The sequence below is a fragment of the Zalophus californianus genome, chromosome 2 (assembly GCF_009762305.2).
Source record: "Zalophus californianus isolate mZalCal1 chromosome 2, mZalCal1.pri.v2, whole genome shotgun sequence".
In the NCBI taxonomy this organism is placed as follows: Eukaryota; Metazoa; Chordata; class Mammalia; order Carnivora; family Otariidae; genus Zalophus; species Zalophus californianus.
The window spans coordinates 54,108,334-54,123,413 of NC_045596.1; the positions used below are offsets into that span (position 1 = coordinate 54,108,334).

General features: G+C 38.1%; 1 protein-coding gene across 1 annotated transcript; it reads right to left on the minus strand.

Moving 5' to 3' along the window:
* Positions 1 to 1,202: 1,202 nt before the first annotated feature.
* On the minus strand, positions 1,203 to 1,712 carry LOC113925351 (L-lactate dehydrogenase B chain-like). The gene has a single exon (XM_035726307.1). The coding sequence runs from the start codon at positions 1,692 to 1,694 to the stop codon at positions 1,389 to 1,391; it is 306 nt and encodes a 101-aa protein (XP_035582200.1). The 5' UTR covers positions 1,695 to 1,712; the 3' UTR covers positions 1,203 to 1,388.
* Between the last annotated feature and the right edge of the window lie 13,368 nt (positions 1,713 to 15,080).

Consider the following 15,080-nt stretch of genomic DNA (forward strand, 5'->3'; position numbering starts at 1 on the left):
AATTTGTAATGCATCTACTGCATGAGTAATGATAGCTCTGATAAATCAAAGAAAGGAGGCAGTTATTATTCAATTCCACTCAAATGTTATCATTTGGAAATGTGAGCCCAATGTGACCAAACATACCAATTTTTCAAGAAAAACAAAAGATTTATGGTATTATGTGAATTTGTCTAATGTCTGTAGTATTGGATTAATTTTTTAATGAATACATAATGCCTGTGAGTCAAACAAAACATGTCTGGAACAAGATTCTTCTGAATCAAAAGACTTTGTTCTTCCACGTGTCAGTCTATTCTTGATTAGCTCAGTAGAATTATAAGCCTAAAGCAAGAATCTTGCAAATCTCCTTGTATGCACACCAAAGGAATGAAGGCAAAAGGGAAAGAGGACTGGCAGGAAGCATCCGTGTTAAACCTGGAGTAAAAGCAAAACCACTGATTAGACCTCAGCAGGTGGCCAACATTATAGTCACCCAGCATCAACATCGACAACTTAGCTAAAAACGGACAATATCAGTTCAGCACTAATAAGACTGGAGCATAGTGAACACTGGAGCAGTAATTTTGGGAGTTGGAAGACTTTTCATATCTATCATTAAAGGATATTGCCCATGAGATGGGACAGTTTCAAGAGTAGATCAGACCACATAAGGATGTGGCAGGTTTGCATATGGCCCTAGAAATTAGTAGTAGGAAATGACAGCTGGGTTGTTGCCTTTTGAGCTAAAACAATCAGGCTGAGAAGATCCTGGAGCAGCTGCCATTTGGAAACTTCATTAAGCAATCTAACATAGGGCGAAAGCCTGGGCTTTGAACCCAGAGAAATACCAGCTGATCAGAGCTAACTTAGAGGGTTAGAAACAAATGTGCGCAAAGCTCCTTGAGTGGAGCTTGAACAGGCTAGCACTCCTCCAGAATTCAGTAAGTGGTGTAAACAGGGCACACGCAAAAAAGAAAGGAGACCATCCTGAGAAAGAAGAGAAGGATAAAAGTATTTCTTCTGACTCATAGCTCAAGACCTGAAATAATAAATTCCTAGTCTAAGCATTATTATAAGGGAGAGCAACAAATCAGCTGATTAAAATGTTAACAGAGGTTAATACAAATTGCCTGTTAACTACCCTCAGCTACAATACGTTGGGCACTTCCAGAAAAAATAGACAAGAGACAGATACATTTTTTTTTCACACTGCAATAGTTAATTTTATTTGTTCAAGGGCTCATATTGCAAGCATTAAACCAAGCATGGGCTTTGATTTTGTGAGCCCAGATTCACATATTTAGGAAGATAAAAGCAAACTGTGATCCATGTATATGGATGAAAAACTAAAGGCTCACAGTTAATCCCATCATAGTTTTAAATTTCTGCATCCTAGAAGCCAGAAGTCACAGATCTTTTAGGTCTTTCTGGATGTCCCACAAGGTATCTGCACTTTTCTTGAGCTGGGCAACCTCATCATCCTTCAGCTTCTGGTTGATCACACTGGTTAAGCCCCGAGCGTTCAGGATACATGGAAGGCTCAGGAAGACTTCGTTCTCAATGCCATACATCCCCTTCACCATTGTTGACACTGGATGAATCCTGGATAGATTTTTCAACATGGATTCAATGAGATCAGCCACACTTAATCCAATAGCCCAGTTGGTATATCCTTTTAGCTTGATGACTTTGTAGGCACTTTCCACAACCATCTTATGCCCTTCCTTCCAATTTTCACCGTTGTTGAGACAGATACATTTTAAGTGGGCAAGACAGTCAGAGGCAAGTTTTTCCCTCCAGGAGTAGAAGATCTTAATCATTCTAGTTATACTATGAAGACACATGGCCAACTTTTCATATGGATAATATTGTCCAAGGAGAGTCCAAATAATTGCTTTCAATAGCCACACTCAGTAGATCAAAGAGTGCAGGAATTATCCAGAAACATTTCATTGTTTTTAAGACTCTACCTCTAACAGACATACTGACATATAATGGAGATAGCCCTAGACTAAATATGAGGATACCTGGTTCTAGTCCTTAGTGACCACTCACTAGTCATGTGGCCTCCGACAATAGGCTTAACCACTTGATCCCCAGTATTTTTTCTTAAAAATGGAGGTAATTACACCTGCTTGTCTTTCTCACACAGTTATTAATGAGGATTTTGTTAAATAATAAATTCAGTAACTCGGAAAACCTAAAATCCTGTACCAGTACATCATTCCTTTAAAATCAATTTTCTTTGATACTATCACTCATACTTTGTATATTCAAGGATTGCCCATTGTCTAGAGAAAAAAATCATCTTGAACAGACGTATTCACATTTTTTAGCTCCAACTATTCTCTTCTGAATTCTTCATGCTAGCAAACAAAATGCTTTGACTAGTGCTTTTGCTCTCTCTGACTTCAGAGAAAAAAATCCTTTAAGACTCAACTCAGGTTTGTCCGCCTTCTCAGATAAACCTGGTCCATAATGATCTCCTTTCATGTGAACTCTAACACCCTTTACTATTGATATCATCGACTTAGTAATTAATAGTATTCTGGTTTTTTACCATTGTTTTAATGCTGTTGTGCACTTTTATTTCATATGGAATTAAAATCTTCCCCTGCTTATGTGTGATCTCCCCAACTCTACCCATAAATGGAGGCTAGCAGGGACTATGGCTTTGGCATATTTGCATTTCCCTCATCACTGGATGGTAGAAGGCTCTGTTAAACAACTGAATCAATTTCCCTGCCATGATCACTACACGGCTGTAAATCTGCCCCGCACTGCAAGGCTCCCAGCTTTACAGTCACAACCCACCGCAACTCAGCTTGGCCTTCTGAGTGAAAAAAAAAAAATCAGTCACAATAACATTCTGATTGGGTTTATTCCAGGACTCACTTCACTCTTCATGGCCCTACCTGTGTTATAGCCACAGTTCATAATATAGGGTTATCTGTGATCACTGAGCTTGCTTGCACTACCAACATCCCTACTTCCACCCTCCAGAGAGGAGCTCTAAAGGCAGGAAGTCTGGCCTGAGCAACAAATACTGATGTGAGATTCAACTTTTCTTGCCATCTCTCCCAATATCTGGTTGACAGAGATGGTTATCGAGAAGGAATCACTTACTGTCTTCTGTTTTCTGCTCCACGAGTAGGAAAAGTAGAGCAGAGACAAGTGGGAAGCTAAGGTACTTAACCAGACGAAGCAGGTGAAGGCTGAGGTCCACAAGCTCTGGGCACTTACTTGCTGGCCCTGAGATGTCCAATACCATTACCTACTAGCCACATGGGGCTAGTAAGCACTTGAAACTTTAATGGCTAGTCTAACTAAAAACTGAACTTTTAATTTTATTTAATTTTAATTCATTTAAATGTATAAACTGAAGCAGAGTAAAATAGTTTTTGATTAAGCATGACTTTATTGTTTTGCCAGGACTACTTTTCACTCTGTTGAAAATTTAGCATTCAAATTGAGATGTGCGACACATCTTTTTTTTTAATTTTATTATGTTATGTTAATCACCATACATTATATCATTAGTTTTTGATGTAGTGATCCATGATTCATTGTTTGTGCATAACACCCAGTGCTCCATTCAATACGTGCCCTCTTTAATACCCATCACCAGGCTAACCCATCCCCCCACCCCCTCCCCTCTGGAACCCTCTATTTGTTTCTCAGGGTCCATAGTCTATCATGGTTCGTCACCCCCTCCGATTTCCCCCCCTTCATTTTAAGTTTCCTACTATCTTCTTCTTTTTTTTAACATATAATGTATTATTTGTTTCAGAGGTACAGGTCTGTGATTCAACAGTCTTACACAATTCACAGCGCTCACCATAGCACATACCCTCCCCAATGCCTATCACCCAGCCACCCCATCCCTCCCACCCCCCTCCACTCCAGCAACCCTGTTTGTTTCCTGAGATTAAGAATTTCTCATATGGGATCTTAAAGATGGTAATAAAGGGGGGAAGTAAAATAGCTCTTTAATAATTTCCTTATCAATTACATGTTAACATCATATTTGGACATAGTGGAATACAAAAAATATATAATTAAAATTAATTTCATCTTTTTCTTTTTCACCTTTTTTAATGTAGTTACTGGAAAATTTAAACTTTGGGCTTTGCATTATATTTCTATTGGACACAGCTGTTCTAGGCCATCACCTAGTATGTTATAAAGTGTTAATAGCTAAGAATATTATGTACATTATTTCATTTCATGCTCACCACAGATTCTTGAGGTATCATCCCTATTTTATAGATGATGAAACTGAGGTATAGCAAGATTAAATGGCTTGTCCGATATCCACAGCTGGTAAGTGATAGAGCTAAGATTCATTCTTAGATCAGACTCACACCAGAGCCCACACAGAATAATTTATTGGGATACTTACCTCCCTTGAATTATAAAAATTTTGATCAAATATGCTCAGAAATTTATTTTTTGAATACCACCTAAATCTTCTAGCCAATTACAAACACTGAAAAAATTCAGGCAGAAGATGAGCAAAATCCCATCTGATTTGTTTCCAAAACAGAACCCAAACTGGTCCAGCCAAGTACGGTAATGGCAAAACAGTGAGAAACAACTGATAGGGTCACAGAGGAACCAAAACTCATATTAGGCATAGGTTTAAATATTTCCTGGGGTGCCTGGGTGGCTCAGTTGGTTAAACATCTGCCTTCAGCTCAGGTCATGATCCCAGGGTCCTGGGATCGAGCCCCGTGTCGGGCTCCTTGCTCAGTGGGGAAGCCTGCTTCCCACCCCCCCTGCCTGCCACTCCCCCTGCTTGTGCTCTCTCACTGTCAAATAAATAAAATCTTTAAAAAATAAATAAGTAAATAAATATTTCCCAAAGTACTGTGTCACAAACATGTACCTAAACAATGAATACAAATTATTCATTTCTTACAGTCTCTTCATTTCATTCCTGAAGGAAATTTTCCAAGCAATTCGAAGTCTTGGCCAATTGGCCTTCATCAAAATAATAGGGAGAGTACAGGGATAGTTTTAGAAGGTGAAGAATTGCTCCACAGGAGGCTAATTATTTGAAACTTGAATTTACACTCACTGCACATTAATTTCTGCACCTTATCAGGCTCTCAAATTGCCTTTAGAAAATAATAGTGGCAGTGAAATCCAACCAGATTCCCTGACGCTGCTTTAGAGACCCATTAGCATCTCGAAGTGGAATGTGATTCTGTCACCCATGTTGAAAATCTAAATATTTTCTATAACTATTAAAAGTAAGAGTAAGACTAACAAGTGAGATTGGCTGTATAGTTCATCATGTTATTGGCAGTGCTGATTCTCCAGGTTTATTTCCTGAGTAAATAATATGCTATAGTAGTATAATAGTGTCTGAAACTCTTTACCTGGGCTCTGTGAATTACTGGTCAGGCTAACAAGCTCAAAGAAACCCCTCTGAACTTTTTTCCCCAAACTGCAAATACACACACACACACACACACACATTCATTTTCTGTTTATCTTTGCATAAATATGTGCCTTTGTTTGTATATGTTGCACTTTGCATTAGGACAAAAATACTTATATGGAATGAATCAGATATACCATTTGAAATCATGTTACATGTCACTTTATGTAGTGACAGCAGGTGAGACCAGATTCTTTTTGTCCATGCTAGCTCTATCCAGATTTTAACTCTTTCTAGTTCATTGAAATCAATTCTCCTCTTGAAATCTGAAGTACACCTACCCAGATATCTGGTCTGTGTCCCTTTCCAAAATGGCCCTGCAGCTAACTAGTGTCATTTAAAGTGTAAGTCAAACATATAGTTAAGGTGCATTCCCTCACAAGAGTTATTTGCATTTTAATAAGAAACTCTTAAAGTCTGAAAAGATTTATGCCACTTGGGAATAAATATGTTACAGTATAAGTTTCACAGGCAGGTATTGTGGAGAAAATAAACAGTCCACTTCCTCAGACGCTGTCATTTTGCCTGCAACCTTCACACTACACCAGTCATGGGCTTACGAGTACTACTTAGCTGGAAATTCACATGTAAGTTTTACCCTCCAACCAACTTTCCTTCCCATTTTCCTTCTTTCTCTCTCTCAACAAATATTAATGGAGAAGGCCAAATATTTATTACCTATACCAGGCCCATGTAAATACATCCCTTTTAGATGTGGGTTTAGGTGGGGTGTATAAGCATGAGGAAGAGTCGGTCAGCAAACGTTAAGCCCTTTAGAAATAATGGTAGAGATAGAAAACTGGATACTCAAACCTGTCCTGTTGGAGAAGGGACATGAAGGTGGAATCTTTCAGCTCTCTTTGAAGTTACTGCTGCTTGTTTTGCTCCTATAGCTTTCCCCAGCTGCTGACACATCTGTCTGAGATCACAGTAAGCTTGGTTGCTTTAATACCCGGGTATCTGTTCTGTTAACTCCTGCTGGAACCTGGCAGCTCCACCCTTCTATCAGCCCAGATCATCATCATTACCCCCCAGGCTGACCTCAGGCCCAGCCAGTGGCTCTCATGTGGACTCCCTGTTAGAGGCACACCTCAGGCAGCAGACAGTCACAAACTACTCCCCACGGCTGTGGGAAGAGGTGACAAGCTGCTAAGCTCAGTCATATTTTATCAAAGCCTCTGATCTCTGGTTTGATCTTTGCCAAGATCTGTGACACAAACGGCTCTCTACTCACAAGGGAACTAATGCTTACTAAATAAGTTCCCCTCCTTTTACTCTGAGCACCCTACCGCCTATAAAATAATGCTAACAGGATCCAGGGTCAAAGTAAATAAGGTAAAAATAGGCACTCTGCAATAGAGAACATTTTTCCAGTCACCCTACTGGCTCATTTTAGAGCCCCACACTTGCGCAAGGCTCTTATTTGTCCTTGCCTGAAGGGCATCAGTAGGTCATATTCTGTCCGTTCCTTTTTGGCCAGAAATAGGTAAGTTCTAAGAGGAGACATGAGGTAAAATCATTCTAGCTGTGCTGCACATTAATTCTATTAGATAAACATATAACACGTTCAACACGTATCACGAGTAATTGAATTATACTTCAGCAAGAAATGGCAAAAATAGTCCTGTTTTTCTTGGATTTTCAACAGCTCTTTTTTAAAAGTGGCCTGATTAAAGGAAGATTTGAACTCACTGTGGACAAAAGAATTCTGAAAACCGAGGAAAAGTGAAAGAAGTCAGGCATATTGACTGGGATGAGAAAAAGGAAATCATTTAGAGCTTGAACACCTGACAGGGCAAGGACTGTGAACTTGATTCTTTAGGGAACAGGAAGCCCCTATGGGATTTAAGAGTAAGAATGGAAATGCCAGAACCTCAGGAAGAATCCCTGGAACAGTGGCAGTAGGCAGAAACGGAACAGATGGACTGCTTACGAGCAAAGTGTTTCCGCGAAGAAAATCATTCAGGTAAGAGACTGGGGCAGCAGTGGAGGGAGAGAAAAAAAACTACAAATATAAAGCGAAGCAGTGAGATTCGCAATCGATGCAACAAGTAAAGGGCAGAGATATATAAAGCTATCACTGAGGTTTGGGGTTTGGATGTCAGAAAGACCAAAACTCAAAGCTGCTGCCACCGTGAAATACTATTAAGGAGATAATTACAGTGGGAAGGGCAGGAACAAGAAAAAAAAAAAAAATCTTACCCTGGTTCCAAACATCACCAGATTGACCATCACCAGGACTTAATAGGCACATCAAAAACTGAACGGAAGGCATTCCAAATTCAAGAAATGTAGTTTCAAATACATGAGAAAAATATGACCAAGGCATGATCAGAACAAACTCAAACAAGCACATCTGGCAGTGACCCCGGGCAGGAGGTCATAAGTTAAAGATTTAGCCACTGATTGACTCAGCTTATCACTTTTTATTTTGCCGTAAAATATGAGCCATAAAGAATTAGGAAGAAGAGCAGCATGGCATTAAAGACAGGACAGGTCTAAAAATTAGGTAACCTGAGATTTAATGTCCACCTGTGGACCCCCTTGACATTACCTCACCTGGTTTTCTTCCTGCCTCAGTGTCTGTTAATACTCAGTCTTTATTCCCAGCTATTCTCTCTGCCTCAAATCTGAATTTTGGAGGGGCCCAGGACTTAGCTTGCAGTTCTCTTTTCTATCTGTTCTCCCTCCCTAAGAGACCCTATCTTGTCCCAGGGCTTCTAATACCCTCAGCATGCAGATGATTCCCAAATTTCTCTTGGTAGTCCTGACCTCATTCAGCTCCAGACTTATAATCCAACAGCCCAATAGCCCACTGAAAATCCCTATGGAGATATCTTACAGGCATCATTCTCAATTTCTTTCCCAATCCAGGTATTCTTTCCACAGTGCACCCATCCCAACTTACCAGCATCTCCAGCAGCCTAGATAATCAAGCAAAAAACTCAGAGACAACCTCATTCCTCTCTTTGCCTCACCTTGACATTCAAAATAAATCATAACCATGCTCTTCTCTCAAATCCACATCTTCCACTCTTGTCATCACCTGTCACTGGACCATATAGTTGACCAACACAGGGATGAGAGGCACCAGCCCCCCACACAGCTGAAAATCCATGTATAAGCTTTTGACTCCCCCCCCCAAACGTAACTACTAATAGCCTACTACTGACTAGAAGCCTTACTGAGAGCATAAACTGTTGACCGACACATATTTAGTTTGTTATATGTACTCTTACAATAAACTAAGCTAGAGTAAAGAAAATGTTAAGAAAATTATAAGAAAAAATACATTTACAGTATTGTACTTTATTTTTTTAAAAAAATCTGTCTATAAGCGGACTCACAGGGTCCAAACCCATGTTGTTCAAAGTCAACTTTGATAACCTACTAGGCAATCCTCCCTCTGCCAGGATATTATACATCAGATCTTATTCTCATGCCATGTGTATATGTACATATAGTCGCTCTGTATAATATGCAATAAATGTAAGTGTAAATATAAACATATTTCCACTATAAAAAACAAACTAGTCACCAAAGCTGAAAGGCCTCAGTGATTGGGCCCTTCCCACCTCTCCAGTTTCATCTGGTTACTCACTATGGTCCAGAGACACAGGCCTTATTTCAGGTTCTCCAGCATGGTGAACTTCAGTCTTTACACTTGCTGTTCCTCTGCTTAAATAGTGTTCTGCCTCATATATCTTAGTAAGCCTGGCTTCTCCTTTTCATTTGGGTCTCAATTTGTCACCTCCTCAAGTAGAATTCCCGAAACACCAACTCTCAAGTGGCCAATCCCCAACCACAGTGACTGTATCAGATCCCACTATTTCCTTATCTTCTTGGCTCCCTTCATTCTCTGAAATCTTGCTTTTCTTTTTTTCCCCTCTCTAAATATGCACTCCATGAGAGGAGGGTTCTTTTCATGTTTCATATGTTCACCACTCCAACCCCAGCACCTAAAAAAGTGCTGAGAACATAGTAGATGCCCAATAAACATTTACTTAATCAGTCTGAGCCTATTTCTTCATTTGTAAAATAAAAGGGCTTTATAAGATGACCTTCAAATTTCTTTCCGTCTCCATCATTTATTTTAAATAAAATGGAGTATGTCATAGGAAAAGTTTAATAGACAGACTCCCAGGTTAATACAGTGTAGATATTTAATAGGTGTTTGCTAAACAAATAAAATGATTTCCAAACTATTCCTTTATATACATGCAAAGATAAAGTTGCCAGGGCCTCTGACATACTGCTTCTCTGTGTGCAAAGGGACAGTTTGATTTGCTTCCCATTAATCTAATCTCTTCTAAGTCCCCTGAGTAAATGCCACCATGGGCAAAATCTCACAAACACCAGACGATGAGAGCTGACCTCCAGCTGGTATGTACCAGCACTGCCACGTTCATATTCTGATTGGTCCTTCTCCATGCCATATGGCTACTGAATATATTGACACTCACCCATCTCACTATTCTCCAATCCAAGGCTTTATTTAAGCATGTAAATACCCAACACTTTCAAAAAAGGGTCTTGGTTAAGAGTCCTTCCCAAAAGTTTTTGTGTGATTCCTCATAGACTGTTTTGGAGTTTGTGGGTTTTATTTTTCTTTTTGTTTTGTTTTGCATTTTTCTGTATTGAATTTTGATGAGCCTGTTTTTTCTCCTAGAAATACTTTCCCCAGTTATTACACATTCAGTGGTGTAACGTGTATTTGTCAGAGCCACAGTTGAGAAGCACTTGAGAAAGTGATTTAAAGATGTTATTGCTGCCATTTGTTTATGAGTTTACTGAGGAAAGCCTGTGTGTCATATGGATTTCTGCCATATCAAGAATTACTTTGTCTTTAAAGAGTTCAAATGCTGTAGCTGCATAATGGACCATTTTTTGTAATCTGTTCTCAGTCTCCTTGGAAGATATTGGAAATAAATAAAATCTAATTAGAACAAAAAGACGGAGCAATACTTAGGCTCAGTTTTTTCAGTACAGCAATGATTCAGTTTTATAATTATTTTAAAGTGTCAGAACAATTTGTCTTCATTTCCTTACAATAACTTAACAATTAGTGCTCATTGGCCACTCTTCACCTCTTTAAAATTTCATCATAAGTAAAAATTCTGTTTCATAATGAAATTTCTACTTACATATCTGGATTTATTAAAATAAAACAGAAAATGGATATTTAAAATAATAGAAGCTGTTCAATTTGTTTAAAGGAAGCTTAATGTTTTAAGTTCTTGATATTCTCTTTCTATTCAGCCCCAGAAAAATATTGAAAATATTTTCAAAATCACTCATAATTCACAGGGTTTTTTAATGTTATTTCCTGGGGGACACAAATGACACAATAAAGAATAATACAATAATACGAAATAGATTGTGAGTTTTTTGGGAAAAGGACTTGTGCTTTGTATCCCCCAGAGTACATGGTAACTTGTATAGGATAGGCACTCAATTTATTTTATTTTATTTTTTTTAAGATTTTATTTATTTATTTGACAGAGAGAGACACAGCGAAAGAGGGAACACAAGCAGAGGGAGTGGGAGAGGGAGAAGCAGGCTTCCCGTGGAGCAGGGAGCCCGATGCGGGGCTCGATCCCAGGACCCTGGGATCATGACCTGAGCCAAAGGCAGATGCTTCACGACTGAGCCACCCAGGTGCCCCAGGATAGGCATTCAATTTAAATGAAAGTATGAATTTCACAATATTCTTTATTTTTGTTTGGGCAAAGAAAAAATCAATGAGACTGTTTTAATTAGCTTTTTCCAGCCATGACATTCAAGAGACAATGGCCAAATAAATCCACTTCCTTAATGGGTATTCTTATTCATGTTACCGGAAATTTTGCTGTTTATAGGCAGCAACAACTTCAGAAACATCAGAAACAAATCATAGTGAGGCCAAAAACTCAGAGGCAGATGAGATTGATTCACAATGTGATCTGAAAAAACTTTCCTTAGTTTAAAAAAGTAACCTATTGGGGTGCCTGGGTGGCTCAGTCAGATAGGCGTCTGCCTTTGGCTCAGGTCATGATCCCAGGGTCCTGGGATCATGCTCCATTCTCTCTCTCTCTCTCAAATAAATAAATAAAATCTTTAAAAAAAATAAAAAATAAAAAAATAACTTATCAGGGGCTCCTGGGTGGCTCAGTCAGTTAAGCATCCACCTTCGCTCAGGTCATGATCCCAGGGTCCTGGGATCAAGCTCCATTCTCTCTCTCTCTCAAATAAGTAAATAAAATCCTTTAAAAAAATAAAAAATAAAAAAGTAACTTATCAGGGGCTCCTGGGTGGCTCAGTCAGTTAAGCATCCACCTTCGCTCTGGTCATGATCTCTGGGTCCTGGGATCAAGCCCTGCATCTGGCTTCAGCAGGGAGTCTGCTTCTCTCTCTCTCCCTCTCTACTCCTCCCCACCACTCATTCTCTCTCTCTCTTTCTCTCAAATAAACAAATAAAATCTTAAAAAAAAAAAAAAAGTGCCCTATCAGGAAGCCTCCGAATGGGCCAATTTCCCCAGGATCTTCTGTAGTTTAAGTTAGCATCAAACTAGACTTCTAGAGTCTCAGACCTCTTCAGACAAGTGTTGCCTCCCTAGTCCAATAATAGACCCAACAGTTCCTCTGTTGTCAAACATCAACAAAAGCTATTCAAAGTGCTCATTTTCAATTTTAAATTAAAAAAAACCATATCTCTGATGATAATAAAGTGTTGTTTGTTTTCTGTTGTTGTTCTTTTACTAGTTTTGTTATTGCTTCCTCATATAAAGTCTGTTTGGAGCAAGTGAAGAAGTATTTTGTTATCCTTGACCATTTTTATTAAGCCCACCAATCAAATAGGCATCTCTAAAGCACATAAAAAGAAATTTTTGGTCTCATATTTAAATGTTATTAAGGTGATAATGATAGGAGATATTAATTGTTCCCAACAAGAAGAGCTCTGGAACATTCTTTGTTCAATTTCAAGCACCTCATTACTAGATATTTGCAGACTTCTATAAATAGCAGTCAGAAGGGCTGAAGGTTCACGTGATTCATTCACATGAAAAGGTCAAAAGAACATCAGGGAAGGCATACAATTAATCCTCATTAATCTGGCCTCAGATTATTCAAAATCAGGGCTTTGTGGAAGTCAGGGAAAACATGGACTTTTACATAGTCTAGGCATGAATGATTTTACATTAAATGATGATCAAGGGTTATTGAGTATGGTTAAGGTGGTTAATTTTTAAAAGGCAAGATAGTCTATTCTGGATAATTTGAGGACAGAATAATAAATTAGTTGTGTCTTGGAACATTTATTCCTCAGTTTTGCACATACAAAAACAAAAAACAAAAAAAACCCCAAGAACCTAATCACTTCACTCAGGGATGATTTGATGTCTAGAAAACTGGTTAGTGCTAAGCACATTCAAAATTGGCTAATGCGTAAAACATAATGCTAAGATTTATATTTACAATAAGAAGATTTTCAAAATAATTGAAATAGATCATACACATACACATAATAAGATGTTAATATCCAAAATATATAAAGAATTCATACAACTCAATAGAAAAAAAAAAACAGAAATAATCCAATTTAAAAATGGGCAAAGGACCTAAATAGACATTTCTCCAAAAACATGCAAATAGTCAATTGGTATATGAAAAGTGCTCAAAGTCACTAATCATCAGAGAAATGCAAATCAAAACCACAATGAGATATCATCTCACACCTGTTGGGATGACTGTTTAAAAAAGAAAGGTTAGAAAATGTTACAAGGATATGGAGAAAAGGAGAAGGAAACCCTTGCATACTATTGGTGGGAATGTAAATCAATGGAGCTACTAAGGAAAACAGTATGGAGGTTCCTCAAAAATTAAAAATAGAATTACCAATCTTGTCCAGCAATTCCACTTCTGAGTATATATCCTGAACTGAAATCAGACTCTCAAATAAGTATCTGCACTTCCATGTTCACTAAAGATTATTCACAATAGTGAAGATGTAGAAACAACCTAAATGTCCATGAGCAGACACATGAAGAAAGAAAAGTGCTATAAACATACAATGAAATACCATTCAGTCTTTAAAAAGAAGGAAATCCTGCCATTGGCAACAACATGCATGGACATCGTGCTACAGCGAAGTAAGCCAGACACAGAAGACAAACATTGCATGATTCTACCTACATGTAGAATCTAAAATAGTCAAACACATAGAAGCAGAAAGTAGAACAGTGGTTGCCAGTGGCTGGGGGGGGAGGGGGAGCTGGGAGGTGTTGATCCAAGGGTATAAAGTTCCAGTTATGCAAAATAAATAAGTTTTGGAGCTCTAGTGGACAACATACAGCATATGACTAATAATATTGTATTATAGAGTTAAAATTTTGCCAAGACTGTAGGTAGGTCTTATGTTAAATGGTCTTACCACCAAAGAAAACAAAAAACCAAGGGGTATGGAAGGAAACATTGGATTTGACAGATAAGTTTATGGCCTTGATAGTAATGAGAGTTTCATGGGTGTATACTTATCTCCAAACATATTAAGTTGTGCACATTCAGTAACTACAACTTTTTGTATGTCAATCATATTTCAATAAAGTGCTTAAAAAGTAAAATAAATAAAATCAAATAAAATAAGAAGAAGGAAACTGGATTCATAATCAGATGACTGCTTGGTGAAAATATGGTTAGAATAAAGGCATGGCTGTGTTTCATTAAAGTAGCATAATTTGACCCAAACTGTAGAGAAAGGTTACAATTTGTTCCATCCATTAGGCATTGATTCTTTTTTTTTTAAAGATTTTATTTATTTATTTGAGAGAAAGAATGAGATAGAGAGAGAGCATGAGGGGGGGAGGGTCAGAGGGAGAAGCAGACTCCCTGCTGAGCAGGGAGCCCGATGCAGGACTCGATCCCAGGACTCCAGGATCATGACCTGAGCTGAAGGCAGTCGCTTAACCAACCGAGCCACTCAGGTACCCTAGGCATTGATTCTTGTTAACATTAGTGAGGACACTTTCTTACCTTGGCCCCAGATATTAAAATGCATAATTTACTTGGAGATCATATCATCGCATATTCAAATCACACATTGAGCAATGGTATGTTTTAAGTAACAAAGTTCTCCATTTTTAAGCACGATCAATGATTTCAGTGGCATAATGTTTTCTACCATGTAGATAAAATAGGTTTAAATAAGACTTTGAAGTAATGATTACTTAAGTTTTAAGAAGGAATAATAAAAATAGATATATTTTGGTTTTCATGATGCAATATATTTGTTTTACCTTGGTATTGAGTAATTAAATAATTTATTCTTTCAATTCTACTACATGCCAAGCACTGTGCGAGGGGAATGTATAGTAACATGTAGAAGTAGACTTTGACTTCATAGAGCATTCTGCACTTAATAGTGGAATAATATGCACTGCATTTTTTTAAAACAATATCTCTATGAGTTTCTTCCAATTAGTGAATTTCTCTGAATACCTGGTATCGCTCATGTGGTTGGTTAGACATGCAAGTCTCATAAAGTCAGGGAGAACTCCCAAGGGAATGGAAATTGTATAATGTGATTTAATATGTAGGTGCTTAAAGAACATGTAAATTAATTGTCCACTTATTTTCCTGCTATATGGGAGAATAATTGCCCACTGATTGTGTATTG